The sequence below is a fragment of the Haemaphysalis longicornis genome, unplaced genomic scaffold (genome assembly GCF_048455015.1).
Source record: "Haemaphysalis longicornis isolate Haplotype H1 unplaced genomic scaffold, Haemaphysalis longicornis Haplotype H1 scaffold_6, whole genome shotgun sequence".
In the NCBI taxonomy this organism is placed as follows: domain Eukaryota; kingdom Metazoa; phylum Arthropoda; class Arachnida; order Ixodida; family Ixodidae; genus Haemaphysalis; species Haemaphysalis longicornis.
Window position 1 is genome coordinate 128,699,112 of NW_027526407.1, and position 16,330 is coordinate 128,715,441.

General features: G+C 48.4%; 1 protein-coding gene across 1 annotated transcript; it reads left to right on the top strand.

Moving 5' to 3' along the window:
* The first annotated feature begins 3,229 nt into the window (after positions 1-3,229).
* LOC144143248 (uncharacterized) lies at positions 3,230-15,903 on the top strand. Its single transcript, XM_077675030.1, has 3 exons — positions 3,230-3,248; positions 3,305-3,452; positions 14,613-15,903. The coding sequence occupies exons 1-3, from the start codon at positions 3,230-3,232 to the stop codon at positions 15,901-15,903; spliced, it is 1,458 nt and encodes a 485-aa protein (XP_077531156.1).
* Positions 15,904-16,330: the final 427 nt, after the last annotated feature.

Consider the following 16,330-nt stretch of genomic DNA (forward strand, 5'->3'; position numbering starts at 1 on the left):
CGCTACTTACTATGCGACTACCTTCCAGCCTACCTTTTCCACGTAACCATCGGTCGTCAATTCCTCTCCGGTAACCTCAATGCACATGTTTCTTTCTTTATTTATTTATTTCCGGCCCGATTCATCTATAATTGTAATTGTTGACTCCCCGGGCGACGTGGCCGTTTCCATTGCATCAGCCATCCTTGCGTTCGTTCGTTGCAATTGGACACTGGGGAGCCCGCACGTGCACATGGCGTTCGGCCACAACCGGCTCCGGTGCACGCGCAAGTAGCTGCTATACTCGCTCGTGGGTTCTATCGTGAGTTTTATACGTTCATGGGAGGCCTCTCTTCAGAAATTCAAATTGTTGAAAGATTACTTGCAGAACCCTCACCAACTTGAGAATAGGTTTTATCGAAGCCGCTCGCAGAGAGGATTCAAGAGGGGACAAGTAATGCACTGTATGGTAAATTTGGCTGAAGATTGGACGAAATTTAACGGGAGTCCACGCACCGCATGTCAAGACGACTCGGCCACCGGGTGGCGCCTCCAACCGTAGCAACAACCCTTATTCGCGTTGGTGTACCAATGAGTTTCCATTGCGTTTGTAAGGTTGTTTGCGCAAAAAATGCTTATAAGAGAGTAAATAGGCCAATGGTGTTTTAAATGCATCTTCAAAATACCTTGTTCAAGCCTTTGTATGCGTGAAAACTGCCACGGTTCCCGAAGCGCCTGCTAACGACTCTGCACGAACAAAGGAGGTACATAGCAGTGTGATAAGTAGTAGTTTCTCGCGCTCGTCGTTAATGAGCTATCACTGCATAGTAGCGTAGTTTTGCGAATTCTGTGCGCAGCACACGGCGGTGCCCAGCGCCACAATTTTTGAATTACACGCTTTGTCTTGCAAACTTTTGACATTACCTTTCCCTTTAAAGAAAACTGCTGAAACGGTACAAGTAGTACAACGAATGCACAGGCTATAAGCGCAGCTCGAGCACAGCCTTAACAGACTAGGGATGCTAAAAACTGAGACATAAATTTCAGTGATGTCGAAGCACAACGATGGAATATAACGTAAATTTGCCATTAAGACAAAACGTGGAGGGAGCAACTGTATTTTTTCGATACTGGTACCTTTATTACTGTAACGCCGTTTTTCTTGTTTTTTTGCTCACATTCTCAGAATATACATGACGCACTGACCGATAAGAAATAAAAGTAAAAGAAAGAGTCTGAGTCAGAACGCGTACATGAGACAGAATAGTAGTTTCTTCCAGGCTCCACGCGTTTTGTCTGCTGTGACTGCTTCCAAGGTGGCACTAACAAAAAAAGCTCCGCCAGTGCGCAATGTTTTTCACGAATTCCGGAAAATATCCAGCAGATAACACTCTCGTGACTACAGAAACTGAATCAAATCGTTTGTAAGGTGTGTTTGGCGTGATAAAATCATTCATAGTGTAATTTTTGCCGTGTGGACATTACAAATACTAGACAGTTGTTCCGCATTACGGTGCGTCCGCAACAAAAACTCAAAAATACAATATTGCTAGTCACATAACTCCTAAGAAAACAATAGAAATATTGGAGGAATTGTCGTTGTTTCGAACACAAATTGTTGAGGTTTGTAGAGAAAGAGAATTGAAAAGAGAATTGTTGAAGAGAAATGCATCAAATGCACGTCCTGCAATTTGGCGATCTGCGCCAAAAACAAAGCTGGAGAGGGGCCAATTTAGGACAAGTCGCATTGCCAATGACCATTACGTTATCTTTATGCTGCATTTGTTGTTGAAGTGGTCACTTGTCTTTAGATATTCATGATGGGCGTATTTATTAAACTTTTGTCTTAGGTAAAAATGAAGACAGTATAACAAAAACAGTATAACAAAAAAGAGAATGGCCTCATACCAGCTGCAAACGTGTGTTTATGAAGAAAGTTTGCTACAGTATTGCTAGTGGCTGACATACTTTAGTTTTCTTCTGCTAACACACATTTGAGCTATGAATAGTACCAGACCTCTCCAAAATATTATTTGCGTGTTCAAGGCACTGCCCTATAGTTTTATTCATTCCAAGCTTTCACTGTAGCAGGTTTGAGATTTTTGAATAGGATAAGCTCATTCACCGAGAAAAGCTGGTGAATGAGCTTTTCGCATTTTTTTGTCCTTGTGCCGTAGAATATTTTCATTTTAAAGTAGCAAAGCCACTCTGCATTCTTGTTTATTTTGAGAGAAAACGTTTTGCTTGCCTTAAGTTTCAAACTGGTACAGCACTTTAGCTGTGTACCTTTAATTATCGTGTATTTTTGCCGGCGTCTGCTCGGCGCTTTGAGGACGCCTTTTTAAGCCATGGGTGTGAGCAAAGCTGCCATGGAGGTGTCGCTGATCAACTTGTATATGTGTGAATAGGGAATTCCGCGCTTGCACACGGTCGATTAGGACATTGTGCATTAAGGAAGGTAACCCCCTTTTGTATATAGTGATGTTTCAATTGGAATTTTCACTGCAGACTTATGATGTGTTCACAGTGAAATTACCGCTTGTGCTGGGTGCATCAGGTTTTGGAAGGTTATGGTATGCAATTTGTGTGCCCTAAATGAGAGACAAGCTGTGCAATTTGTGTTTGCTTGCCCTCGTGTTACCGCTTTGCTTAGCTGTCCTTGTGTATAGTTTTCTTGTGCTCAGGTTTCACCAAGGGATATCGATAACTACGTTATTGGTTTGTCCTCGGTTGTTATATGTACTCGAGAGTGGCTTAAGGTGCCGTCAGAATAATGTTACGGCAGGAGATAACAAAGGCTTCAATTTCAGCTTCGTACATGGGAGATGAAGTGGTTGCTGTTTAGCCAGGGTCAGTGCAATTCGACGAGCTTGCAAACCACAGAGCTTTGTCACTTGTCGCTTAGCAATGTTAACTACACCGGTATACCTTATTTCCTAAGGTAAATGTGTGGCTTCTCCTTCTGAACTGCTATTTGCACCTATTGGTCCAGTAATCATAAAATCGCCCAGGTGGTGGCCTGTGGATGGACAGGTGGTGGCCTCTGTGTATGAGAGGGGCCTGTTTGGTACCCTGCTCTGGTGGCCGAGGGCCAACTGGAAATTTTGGGAAAGCGCAGCAAACAACGGACGCCACACAGTGGGCAGCTCAGCTGGCCAGAGCCATCGTCCGAGATGACTTCAAGGGTAACACCCTGGCCTATTCAGGTGGCTCTGTGCGACAGCGGCAGGGCCCGGCCTCAAAAGGCACCATGCTAGGGAAGTCACTCGGTAGGTGCTGATGTAGCACACCGTGTCCTGAGCCACACCCGAACTGGTCGGTGTAGGCCGGGGCCTGGTGCTAGAACTGGAGCCTACCCCAGCGCTGTGCCGGCTGTGCAACGCCCGGGTAGCCCCGCTGCGCATCCGGGAGGGCGACTTGTGCTCACTCCTGGCGCGGGGAGTGCTTTCTCGGGGCGCCTGGCTGCACCAGCAGTGGGTGCGCAGACACAGGGAGCTCAAGGGCGACAAACCAGTGTTGTGATAATTGCGCCTAACTGGGCAGAAAGGTAAATCCTGCTACATCCTTCATAATCGCAAGCAATCTGCACCAATCTTGTGCTGAAGCTTCGTTTCGCCGGGTTTACTGGATGTGGCGCGCTCTGGTTGAGGAGTCCTCTTTACGCGGCTTGCGTTGAAGTGTAAGGTATCTTTTACATAAAATGAAGTGGAAGGAAGTTTTAAATAAAAGCCACTCATGTGTGCCTTCTGTTTGACTGCCGTTCAACAACGTCATTTTGCAGAGCCTGCACTTTTTAAGCCCACTATTCAGGAAAGAAAAGGCATCTAGTGTTTATTTTTAGGATGCTAGCAACCAGGGTGCTGCAAGTGATCCAACCCTTCGATGTCTTTGCTTTGATGGGTGAACACTTGCTCTTCCAGCTTCAACATGTTGCATCAGATCCGTCTAAACGGATGGGAGAGTATTGGCAGCAGAGTTTTGAGCAGAAGGAGGTTGACAAAAAAAATCAAATTTCCTCTCTTGGCTAGGCTAGTGAAGGTATTGCTGTGCATTCCACATAGAAATGCGGCTGTGAAAATGGGCTTCAATAAGAGCTGCCGGCACCCTAATAAAGTGCTCAGTGCGGGATACAATGGTAACGTTAATATTAATGGCATCTGGCACACTGTTTCGTTCTCCAAGCAATGAGAAGCTAGCCAAAAAGGGGTTCTCGTGGAAGTCGCGATCCCCAAATCCCTCCCTCCTGATTCTTTGCGTACGCCGGCAAGGGCTGACTACAGGGCTAGAGGCGATGGAAAGTTGGTTCGTGGAATAAATTATTAGTCGCTGCATCGTTTTGCCTACGCCGGCTTCCGCTCATCCAATGCCCCGCTGGTAGTGTAAAAGCACGCCCGGTCATCATCCGCTGATGTCTGCAGGGAGGTAGATCCGGGAGGAATATCACTAGACAGCCCAAGCAAGCGTTACTCGGGTCTGGGTACATCCGTGTTGGCCCGTGACCGCAAAGTGGCCAGAGACTGCAGACTTGCTCGGCCGGGCTGGTGGCGGCATGCTGCACCTCACCGATTCAGCAGGCTCGTCAGCTGCAGACGGCCCGTCGTCCAGAACAGTAGTCAGCAGCATAAACACGCACCGCCATGTGGTCCAAGCTTGCGCCGCTCAGCGGCACAAAGAAACTCCCCGCACCTTCAGCGTAGAGCGGAGCAATAGCTATATGATCGCAACGCCTTTGTAGCAAGATCCTTATGAAAATCGCCAAGTTGTCAGCATTGCCTTCGCTCTGTTAATGTCAAGAAAGCCCAATAAATTGTCCAAACCCTACAATGTATAAGGCAGAAAAAACCGGCTGCAGGAGCCCTTTGATCCCATTGATCACGTTGCTCGATGTCGAATATCACAATTGCCATGGCCTGGGCATCACTGCAAGCTTGTTAACGTCACCAAAGCACGCTATATTGTCCTAACCCTACAGCGTGTTGGGTAGGAAGAATACAAATTCGATTGCATCAATAGCGTGACACAATCCGATTGTTCAGCTGCTAGGGTTTTAACAAATGCAACCGCTCTGGAAACGTCAACAAACCTAGACCTTGTTATCACCCTGTAGCATTCAGGGCCCCGGTAAGTCAAAATCGCGTCGACCGCCCGGCGCGATTATAAACCACAACAAATGCCAAAGCGGTATTTGCTCACATTAGTAACACTGCAATCATAAGCATGAACGCGGAAACAGTATTTACTCCCAACGGCCGCTTTATGTTCCCACATTAACATCGCTTGCGTAAAAGGCTGAAATCCGTTTCAACACACTGGCTGTTACTTCACGTGAACAGAACTTGTTCACTCGAGCCGAACAAGAGGGCTCCTGCGACGTTACACTTACCAGGCACTAAGTTTGTCCCGCGTAATCCTTCCCTTTAGTGAAAAACAGGGAGGCATTAGGCACCCCTTCAGTCTCGTCGCCGTTCTCGGCGCGACATGAAAAACAGCTATGCTGCGGAAAGGAGTTTTGCAAGCCGTGAGGGTTCAAATCAACAGTCTTTCCTGGGGCGGGAGAGATTCCCTTCTCAAGCGCTAGGCTACAAACAAAAGAGAGGAAGTGCACCGTGCTGCCCTCGCATTGTTCCCATGGTCGTGCCTTCGTCCACGAGAACCGGTTGTGACAGCCTTTGGGTCACTCACTTCGGCAAACGACTCGCATCCAAAAACACAAAATAAATCAGACAAAAGGAAAAGGAACCCTGAAAATGCCATTACGTGCAGCCGTGAGGAAACATCTGCTTTGTTCAGGGTCCTACACGCTCGCTGCAACACAAGCAGCTTATGATCGAATGGCGCCTGCTGCAATTAGCGGTATCGAAGCACCCGGGCCAGGCGGCAATACCGGCTAGCCTTATGCGGCACACGTGGCCCAGCCACACGGCTCCCAGAGCCACGACTCCCGTGGTCGACGAAACACAAAAGAAAAGTCGGACCCAAATTGCAGCTTCCGTACATACTCATTTCAGGCTGAGACAACGGCGCGGGCTCCCTGGCCTCACATAGACTCAAATTCGGCAACCCTCGTTTTCATAAACAACAAAGTCCCTACGAAAATTCGGAGACAACGTGTTAACTGGCAGCAATTTCCTGCCCGATACATGATTGCTCCAAACTCGACGCTTAACAAATAAAAACACGCCAGCTCTAAATATTTCGCCTGACTCTCAGAAAAGTTCGCCACTGCTAATAACTCGCTCTAATCAGTTAGTCCTGAAATCTGTTTATATAAGCTCGGATCGTACGATGCCAGAACCAAGGATGTTGCCGTGCCTCCTGCTTGTCTTTGCAAACAAGGCCCCATGTTGGGCGCCAGATGTTCAATTTCACATTTCACACACAACTAATCCCCACCCCGCAGCCCTCCGCGCTCATCAAACATGCTTTGCGAGCGCCGCCAGCGGACGCGTCTGTTGTTTGCAGAGGCAGACAGAGGCAGGAAGCGACAAGGGCAAAACACCACTGGCAGCACTCATTGCATTGTGCTAATCAAATATTTTGCATACAGACTAATCGCAGGCTATAACGGTAACATTGGGAGCAGGGTAATAAACAATGCTAGAGTTCGAGATGGTTCCACTCACTGATGGCACACCGGAGCAGTCTCCCAGCTCACCCGGAAACCTCCCTTTGTGGTGCATTCCCCAGGTCCGGAGCAGCCCCCCGAAATATCCGCGCGCTACCGCATCCCCAAGGCAGGAGACTGTACGCTCGTAATGCTACATTCCACCTAACCTCAACGAATGGTGGCGCTAGTTTCGAGGAAGAACTGGTTCTCGGTTAAGGCAGAGGGGAAAAGGGTCAACGCCACCACCCTAGCGACGACGAACCCTCCGGCACTGGGGCTCTCCCGTATGGCTGCCGTCGCAAAAGCGAAGCGCGTTGTGCAAGGCTAGCCGTGATGGGAAGATAGTCAAAAACGGGTTCGCGTGTAAGTCGGCATCCCCGAAAAGTAAAAAGTACAAAAGTAGTCAAAAGTACAAGGAAAATACTGTTGACCAGTAAAGTCCAGTTGCGGTGTAGTCTGAATCGTTGGTCCAAAGGCCCAACCCCAAGACATCGTAATGGCCGCCGTCACTGCCCCTCATAGCGCATCAGCCTCAGTTCCGTCGATCGCATCGCATTCGATGGCCCCGTCTGCTTCAAACTGTGCTCCACAATTCTTCGAAAGACAATGCCCCAAGCTGCCAAAACCCACTCACATATAGTCTGCAGTTGCAGTCTTTTTATCCTCCCAGAAGAAAGTTCATGCTCTCCGCTGGCCGTCCACTCGACATACATCTTCCACTCATAGACTTTGAACATTTCTTGACCGTCACTTCAAAAGGCTGCAGGACAGGTGTTAGGCAACCCGGAATAACGGCCTGGTTGGTCCGCATATCCCGCAACTTCTCCTTTCGACTCCCTACGAGATGCCTTTAGAGCTGGCGCGCCCCGACAGCAATAACAGTAGCAGCAAAACCCCCCGGTCTCAAGCCCCAGACAGTGTCAATACAGTCCCGCATTAGCTCCTCGTTCACCCACCCTTTTTCCTGTGCATGGACGTGAAATCGACCTCCCAGCTTCATTTTGGGCACGTCTTTCTCTCGAAAATGTCGAACGGCGTGTGTTTGCGGCCATCCGCTGTCAAGGAAAGCATCACCGTGCAGCGTTATTTTTTTTGAGTCGGTGATCATGAAGGGCGCAGATAGACATCTTTCTCGCTCGCTTTGGGGTTGAGCAGCTAGTGAAACATCGGTGATGTTTTGTCGGGGCTCCCTATTGTCAACATGATGAGGCTCCCCGTTCAGTGTAATCCAACCACAAAGTGGTGAAACAAAATTTTCTCCTCGTAGTCCGGTAGTACCCGGTGGCAAAGGGTCCTTCTCCGTCTGAGAGACAGCTGGTGGCGTCCCATGAAGCACATCATTCAGTCTCTGTTCGCCTTGAATACCGCAGCAGATACACCTTCCTCGTGTGCGATCTTCGTTGCCTGACACAGCAGAATCTCGCACGACGCTGTGGGACAGGACGCCTTCAGCTCTTGAACATACTTCAACAGCTCTTTTTCCACGACAGGAAACTTCTTGCTTCGGTCTCGAAAACACCCTCCTTCCAGGTTTCACACGTTGGAGTGAACTCTTTTACCTTCCTAAATACCGCAGGTGGCTTTCGTTCACGTTGAACTGGTTTGCGGTGGCGCGGATAACTTTTTGCTCGGCAAACACAGTGACAAGGAGTTAGAATTTCGCCTAAGGTTATTGTTGCCCATCCGACAGTAACAAAATGTGACTGAATGGCGCCAAAACAAGAACACGTAGTGTGGATTCCCTCACAGCTCATATACAGGAAAGAGAGGCAGAAGATTCAGTCGCAGCGCAAGCGCACAAAAGTGGAGCGGGCATTTGGCAAGGCTGGGGCAACACCACGGCGGGGCTGATATGCCCTCACCTCCAATGCCGAAATTATTCTTTCCGACTCCGCGGAGGCGTTTGTGATTATTTTGTGCGAATTCTCATGGTGGAGGTGAGGAGAGGGAGGAGGAAGGCTCACGCTTGAGGAGTTCTGACTCCCGCGGAAAGGGCGATTGAAGTTATGTGATTGTTTTGATGGATTGTAGGTTTTAATGCGCCAGTGCAACGCAGACTATGAGGTTTGCCATAGTGGAGGGCTCCAGAATAATTTTGACCACATGGTAATCTATCACGTGCTCCTAAATCTTAAACACGGGCGTTTTTACTTTCTGCCATCATCAAAAAATCTGCCGCTGCGGCCGGTAATAGAACTCGCTTCCTTGTGCACAGCAGCACAACGCCTTACCTTCTGAGCCACCGCGGCGGGTAGAAGTGGTGTGCGCGTGTTGGGCAGGACGGAGAGGGAGAATGTAGCCGGGTAGGGCACCTGAATGTTCCTTCTCGCCTACGCTTCATCACAGAAGGGCGACGGGGAGGAATATCAAGCATCATGTATCATGCCTGTATCACTGCGCTCCAATGCGCCATGCCGCCAATCTAAAGCGTGCTTGTTTGGTGGGCACGCTGATGGGTGGTCTTGGGCGAGAGAGGGAGTGCAAAATATGTAGGTAAATTTTGTTTCTGTAAACCTGGCAAAACGTAGGGGTGTGCAAATTATGCGAGTAAATTTGGTATTTTACAGTACTGAAAGAAAATGGTTTTGATTCTAATCTTGAACATTATGAAATCACGTAGTACTTTGTATGAACGTCACTCCGTTAGTTGCTGTCGCTGCCACAGACCGTGCATGATAGTTTTTCTTATAAAATGAATACCACCTTATCGAAAGGATAAATGATGAAAAGTGTGTTTATTTGAGCCATTGTAAGCAGTTAGAAAAACAATAGCTTGACAGATTCACTTCGGTGTCCTTTTAATACGCCACAATTTGTCGCTGTGGCTCAGCGGCTAAGGCGTTGTACAGCTGAGCTCAACGTCACAGGCTCGCTTCTCGGTTCTGGCGACCGCTTTTCTGATTGAGGTCGAAAGCGAAAATGCCCATGTGCTCGAGATCCCATGCAGGCGGTGAAAATATTAATCTGGGGCAATTCACTGTGGCGCACCTCATCGCCGGTGTAGCGAAGCCGCGTAAAACCCCCCAATGACTACCGCTTCTTGTCTTTGTCTCTCCTATCTGCTTGGCATGCCCTTCCCCCACTCCCTACACGAGTGGACACCCTGGTGTCCACCCCTAGGTGTGACAATTTACAGCAGCTTCTGCACACTCCTTTCTATCATGCTGAAAATGTATTAATTTTGTTAAAGGTTAAAAAATTACTGCAGCCTTAATTCTTAAACTTGCTTTATGACATCTATACTCATGGAAATACAGTCGAACCCCACTACAACGAACTCCACTTCAGTGAAATTTCAGTTTCGACCAAATATGTCCGATTCCCCACCAGTTAGCCAGAGAAGTCACTGCAACAATGTCCTCGCCCCCAACAAACCATTTGTCTGGCTTGCTCTTGCTTCAACAAAAATTTTCTATCATTGAGGCGGGGTTTGCACATTTGTTTTCACTATAAAGGAAGCATAACGCCACCTATATGTAACTTTGTATACATTGAGGAAGCTGTTTCAACGACAACGTGTGACGCACTGTCACCAAAAATAACAATAAACCTATAGGTGGATGCCACTGTTTGCTGGTGATAATGATGTTGCTGGCTGTCTTTGCATCAGGCGCCGGCCCGGTCCGCCAAGCCGGAGCTACAGCAATCCGTATCCAATTAAAATCGCGTGATTGTGCTCTGCTGATATTGCGGCACCATCATTTATGCGTTGTGAGCAGCTGTCCTGGCAGTTTTCCTTCTAGAAGTCCTCAAAGTAAAAACCAAAAATAATGTTTGCGTGTTAAGTCTTGAACCCGCGTCATCCTTTCTTAGTCGCGAGCGCACGGTCACAATAAATGCAAGCGTGCGCAGCTTGCCTGCCAAGGTCAGTTGATGCTGTGCCCAGTCAGACGTCACCGATAACTGTCACCGCTCCTGCCACAAGCGAGAGGGTGCTTAAGACGGCCTAGCAGCTATCTGCAAGTAATCTGCTCGGTCAATATGCCTTGTACAGCAATACATGCACCTGCACTCCTTGACCTCTCCACTCCGCCACCCCCCCCTGTAACGCGCTATTTATGCGATGGAAACAACGGATAAACATTGGTATGTTTGCTATCCGAATAAACATAACGTTATTGCACTTTACTCATTTTTCTAACCATTATATGCTGCTAAGGATGCGGAAAATGACTGACGTAATTTTCTTACGCTTCTGTGGTGTGTTGGGGCAGATTTCGCCGAACTTTTTTGCACGTCCTGTCAATTTTGTTGTAGCGCAGTTCGACTGTAGGTATATATTAAAGCTGGTGCATGTAGCGTATCTACCTGTGTCCTTAATGAGCAGCTGTCTGTCTGATACCTTTCACTAATCACTACTGGTGCACATTGTAAGTGACACGGTGCATTGTGTTCTACCCAGGCATCCCACTGGCATGGGGCAACATGGCTGGAGGGAAGAAGCAAGCACACCCAGATTCTTGGGAACAAACCATACTGCTGATAACTGCGACATGAAGCTACCATCCCTGCTCATGAGTATATAGTGGGCTGGCGTGTATTATTTTTTGTGAGATCTTTCTCCTTTAATTCTTACTGCTTTAACAAATATACCTAATGTTGCAGTACAAATAAAGCTTGGTTTTCACAACATCACAGCTTGATTTTATCTTTTTGTTGTACACAAGACACAAAACATGTAAACTCAGACCTAGGTCTCATAGAGCAACTCTATTCTTGTGAGTTTATGAGAAATTCTTCCTATTTATGTTGTGCTAACATTACTTTCAGTTGTGCTCCCGCTTGGTGCTTTCTGTGCTCCCACAGGCTAGTTGTGGATGTTCCTGCCAGCTGTCAACAACAATGAACATGCCCAGTGGTTGCTTCCAGAATACTCACCAATGACGAGCCCTTCTCCGATTAAGTATTCTTTAGACTTCGAGCCAATTTAAGCTAAGATATTTATTCGGAGAACAGCGGGTAGTCGAGTCAGTGTTCCAAAAGCAGCTTCGTGGTGTGTCAATTGTGGGGACAGCTCGTAGCTATATTTCAGGCTAGCCTGTGTGTACTGAGAAAGCATGTGGCGGGTGCCAAGAAGAAGCCCCTGAGTAAACGTGGATAAAGGATTCCTGAAACCTCTGGAAACATTCTCAAAACTGCCTGAAAAAAAGTTTTATAGACGTCAACAAGAAGGTGATGATACATCCTGCAAGAAGTTTTGTATACCTCTTGCAAGCACCTAAATAAACGGCTTTAAGCTTCGCGTTTGCACACCTACAAGACGTCTTGACCGCAGCTTCTATAAATAACTTCTTATCTGAGACGTCTATAAGTAGTTCCAATCGTCTTTTGTCGATGACTTTTATATTTACAATAGCCCTCGTTGCGTTTTATGGGTTAATGTTACGTCTATCATCTTCCGTTGCATTTCTTCTTGCGACGTCCTTTTAGTGAGCCGATTTAAAACGAGTTGGTGTGAAAATGCATTGTAAATGTAGAAATAAAAGGGTTGTTAGTCGTAGACATAATTTTTGGCGATACAGCAGGTTCAAGTATATCCTGCGGTGATGTACATAGCATTTATACCCAATCTGAGCGTAGAGGCTCTGGCCTATTCTGGAGGAGAAGATTGCCAACCTGTTACACGCCGCCGGAAAAATGAATTTTTCATTTCCTATACAGATAACTATTTGATTTTCTTGCTAGATTGCATCCCATGATTATAAAAACGCCAGGGTGAGGGCCGTGGCCGTTATGGTAAGTGAAGTCTTTAGGTGAAAGACTTCTGTATAATGCAAAGATTGGACATACTGCACATTTGTTAACCCCGCACGGGGCACCTTGAGCAATCTTGGTGACGGTACTGGTGATACCGCGCACCCCGAGTCCCCAAACATAAGCTGGATCCAACCGTGGCGATGTGTTTATAGGTGGAGGGTTAGAAACCACGAACGGTGGCCGTCGGAGCCCAGGTCAAGCTCCGGCGGATGGGCTCCCTGTCTGTTTACCAGGCAGGGAGCTCCGGGACCTCTCTCGGCATCAGGGTAAACCGAGTGAAGAAAGTACCCCCGTCCCCTGCTTTTTCCTATGCTATATGGATAGTTCAAACCCACCCCAAAAACGTGATCGACCCCCGAAAAGGGGCTGCACCGAAGTCTCCTTTCCTCCCTTGAGAGAGTTGACATTTCCAAAACCTGACAATTTCTCCCGCTTTCTAATAATAGAATCTCTTGACAAGTCAAAGCCCGTCACTGCACAGTCTGTTTTTCTCATCTCCAAGTTCCTTGAGGGCATTGTAGGGAAATCCTACAAAGCCAAGAAACTTAGAACAGGGGAAATCCTTATCGAAATTAACAACAGGCAGCAATCTATCAACCTCCTCAAGCAAACCCGCATGGTAGACACAGACATAAAGATCACACCCCACCGCACGCTTAACAGTTCCCAGGGCGTCATCTCCGATCCTGACCTGATGAACGAAACAGAGACAGATCTGCTCGATGGCCTTCGAGATCAGGGTGTGACGGCAGTGTGAAGGATAATCCTGCGTCGAAATGACACCGAAATCCGTACAAAACACTTGATCTTGACATCTGACTGCTCAACGCTCCCCGAGTCGGTCAATGCAAGCTTCATACGATGTCCAGTCCGACCGTACGTACCAAACCCGTGCCGCTGCTTCAAATGCCAGCGGTTCGGGCACGGTACCAACTCTTGCCGCGGCAAAACGACCTGTGCCAAATGCGCCGCACAGGACCACCCGACAGATAACTGGAACTCCACCTCCTTCACTTGTGTTAACTGCGGGGGATCGCACGCAGCGTACTCCCGCAAATGTGAGAAATGCCAGCAAGAAAAGAAAATCATCAATGTCAAAGTAACAGAGAACATCACCTTCCCAGAGGCGCGGAAGAGGTTCGTCTCTTTCCCCCTGGGGAGGCACGCCGACGCAGCTCGACGGGGGGCGGAGCTGCGTCTGGTCTCGGCGGGGAGCCAGTACCGCGAGTCGGACTTAGTCCCGCCGCCGTCCCCCCCCCCCCCTGGGGTGCCTCAGGCATCCCAATCCAGTGCCACGCTGCTTGCTGAGGCAGCAGCGGTTGTGGTGACAACCTCTTCGGTGGGGACCGGTGCCGCTCCCGGTTCTGCCTCCCCGTCCTCCAGTGCGTTGGAGGGTGCTGAGGGGATGGACACCGGGGGCCCTGCATCGGCCCCCACCGCCACCGCACCGCCCGTGCCACCTCTGGTGCCCCGGATGCCCTCGGCGGTGGCGGCTCAAACGAAGGGCTCCCGAAAGGGGGCCAAGTCCGGGGGGCCTGGTCCGCCGCGCACAATTCTGGCATCCGACGAGGAAATGGATGTCGCGCCGTTCCTGCCTGCAACGCAGCGCAAGGAGCGGCCTCCGATGTCCAAACCGACAGAAAAGCCTAAAAATCCTGGAATAACAGCCCCGAAAGACGACAGATGAACAAACACACACACACACTCCAGTTATTCTTAAATTTAAATAATGGGAACAGAAAACATCATCCAATGGAACTGCAGAGGCCTCCTTAAAAATCTTGACGATGTGTATGAGATTCTGCATGCCAGTCAGCCAAGTGTCATGTGTCTGCAGGAAACCCACCTCAATTCTAAACAAACATATTTCTTAAATAGGTACATGATATTCAGAAAGGACAGTGTTGGCTGCACACACTCTTCAGGAGGTGTGGCAATTGTCGCCCGGAAATCCTTAGCCTACCACCCTGTCACTCTTAACACTGTCCTTGAGGCTGTAGCAATCCGTACGATAATATTTAATAGGTTGATAACAGTATGCTCCATTTACATTCCTCCTGATTTTGCACTTCTGAGCTCTGACTTCGAGGCACTGGTTGACCAGCTGCCCGAACCATACATACTAACAGGCGACCTTAATGCGCACAACTCTCTTTGGGGCTCCTCCAGAACGGATGCCCGAGGTCGCCTGATAGAGAAGTTTCTTACATCCTCCGGAGCATGCCTTTTCAACAAAAAACAGCCTGCATGCCTTTTCAACAAAAAACAGTGGGCAGTGGAACGGAGCGGCCGCCACAATGGTCTCATCCAACCACTTTTTGCTTTTCGTCCAGTTATTCGCAGTCATCAGCACGAGCTCGCCGGTCTGCGTGGAACCACATGCGCCTGGCACGCCACACGGCACGTGCCCTCGCCTGCCCGAACCGAGCCGTTGTTGCCCGGTGCCACTTCAACCTCCCGTTCCGGTAACCCCTCAAGCTGCCATCAAGCCAACCGCATCGACATCGTCAAGCCACCCAGAAAGCTACAAATACAGCCAGCCTTGCACCGCGCACCTCAGTGGGCAGTGGAACGGAGCGGCCGCCACAATGGTCTCATCCAACCACTTTTTGCTTTTCGTCCAGGTTGGTCCCTCCCAAGATTATAACGCTAAGCGATCTAGTAACTATTGTCTGCTGCTCCTTCCATGCCCACATGTGTTGCTTGATATAATCGCAGATTGTTTTCTCGTTGTAAAGGAACTTCTTCTTTGCGGGGATATAGAACAGAACCCTGGTCCGAATAGCGAAGTATTAGCCGCCATCAGCAAACTAACCGCACACTTGGATGAGCGTCATGACAACTTGCAGAAATCTATTAACGATGTTAAAGAAAACCAGTTGCTACTTGATTCCAAAGTAACAGATTTAACCGCTCGACTAACTGTACTTGAACAGAAGGTTACTTCCCTCGAGAGCGTTCCAGACGATACACAGATGCAAGGTCTCGTAACGGCTGCCGTGCGACACGAAAGTGCCGCTCTCAGTTCACGGCTTGATGACTTCGAGGATCGCTCTCGTAGGGATAACCTAATTTTTTATGGGCTATTAGATCCTGCCTCAGAAACCTGGGCTGAGTCTGAGCTAAAAGTCCGTGAAATCCTGTCTGCGTCCCTTAAACTGGAACTTCCTAATGAAGCCATCTCCCGAGCAGACAGGATTGGAACCTTTGTGCAGAACAAATGTCGACCTGTCATTGTTCGTTTTAGTTCGTTCAAAACGAGAGAACGTGTCTTTGCTAAGAAATCTATGCTTCGTAGCACCCCCGTGTCAGTTAGCGAAGATTTCTGCAAGGCCACGCGCAGCATCCAGAAAAAGCTTTTAAATTTCGCGAAAACCACTGGGCAGCCGTATTACCTCAAGTATAACAAGATAGTAATTAACAAGAAAGCCTATGTTTATTGTCCGGTCACCGATCGTGTAACTGAGGCTGGGCCTATTTATGATAACCCCGTACACGTTGCCCCCCAAGCAACAAACGCAGAAAGCGCAGGGACCAGCGCTCCTCCTTCACCACGATAGCTAGATAAGCATTTTCCAGCACATGAATTTTCTTTTTTACTATGTAATTCTCGAAGTGTTACTAACAAACGTGATGCCCTATCTGCACTAATAGATACATGTCTAGCTGATGTAGTCATAGTAACTGAAACCTGGCTGTCCGCGAAAATAGAAAATCACGAAATATTTAACTGTTCAAAAAAGTTTAAGTTCTACCGCTGTGACCGGGGTACGAGGTGCGGGGGCGGCGTATTGTTTGCTATTAGCAACGAGATCAGCTCGTTCAGTGTGCCCGTTGTTTCGCCGCTTGAAATTGTTGTCGCGTGTGTTCGCATTAACCACAAAGATATCATTGTTTGTGGCTGCTACCGGCCTCCTAACCTAACTACCGGCTTCGCAAATGATTTACACGATGTCCTAAATAAGTTGCGAGTAAGGTTTCCGGCTG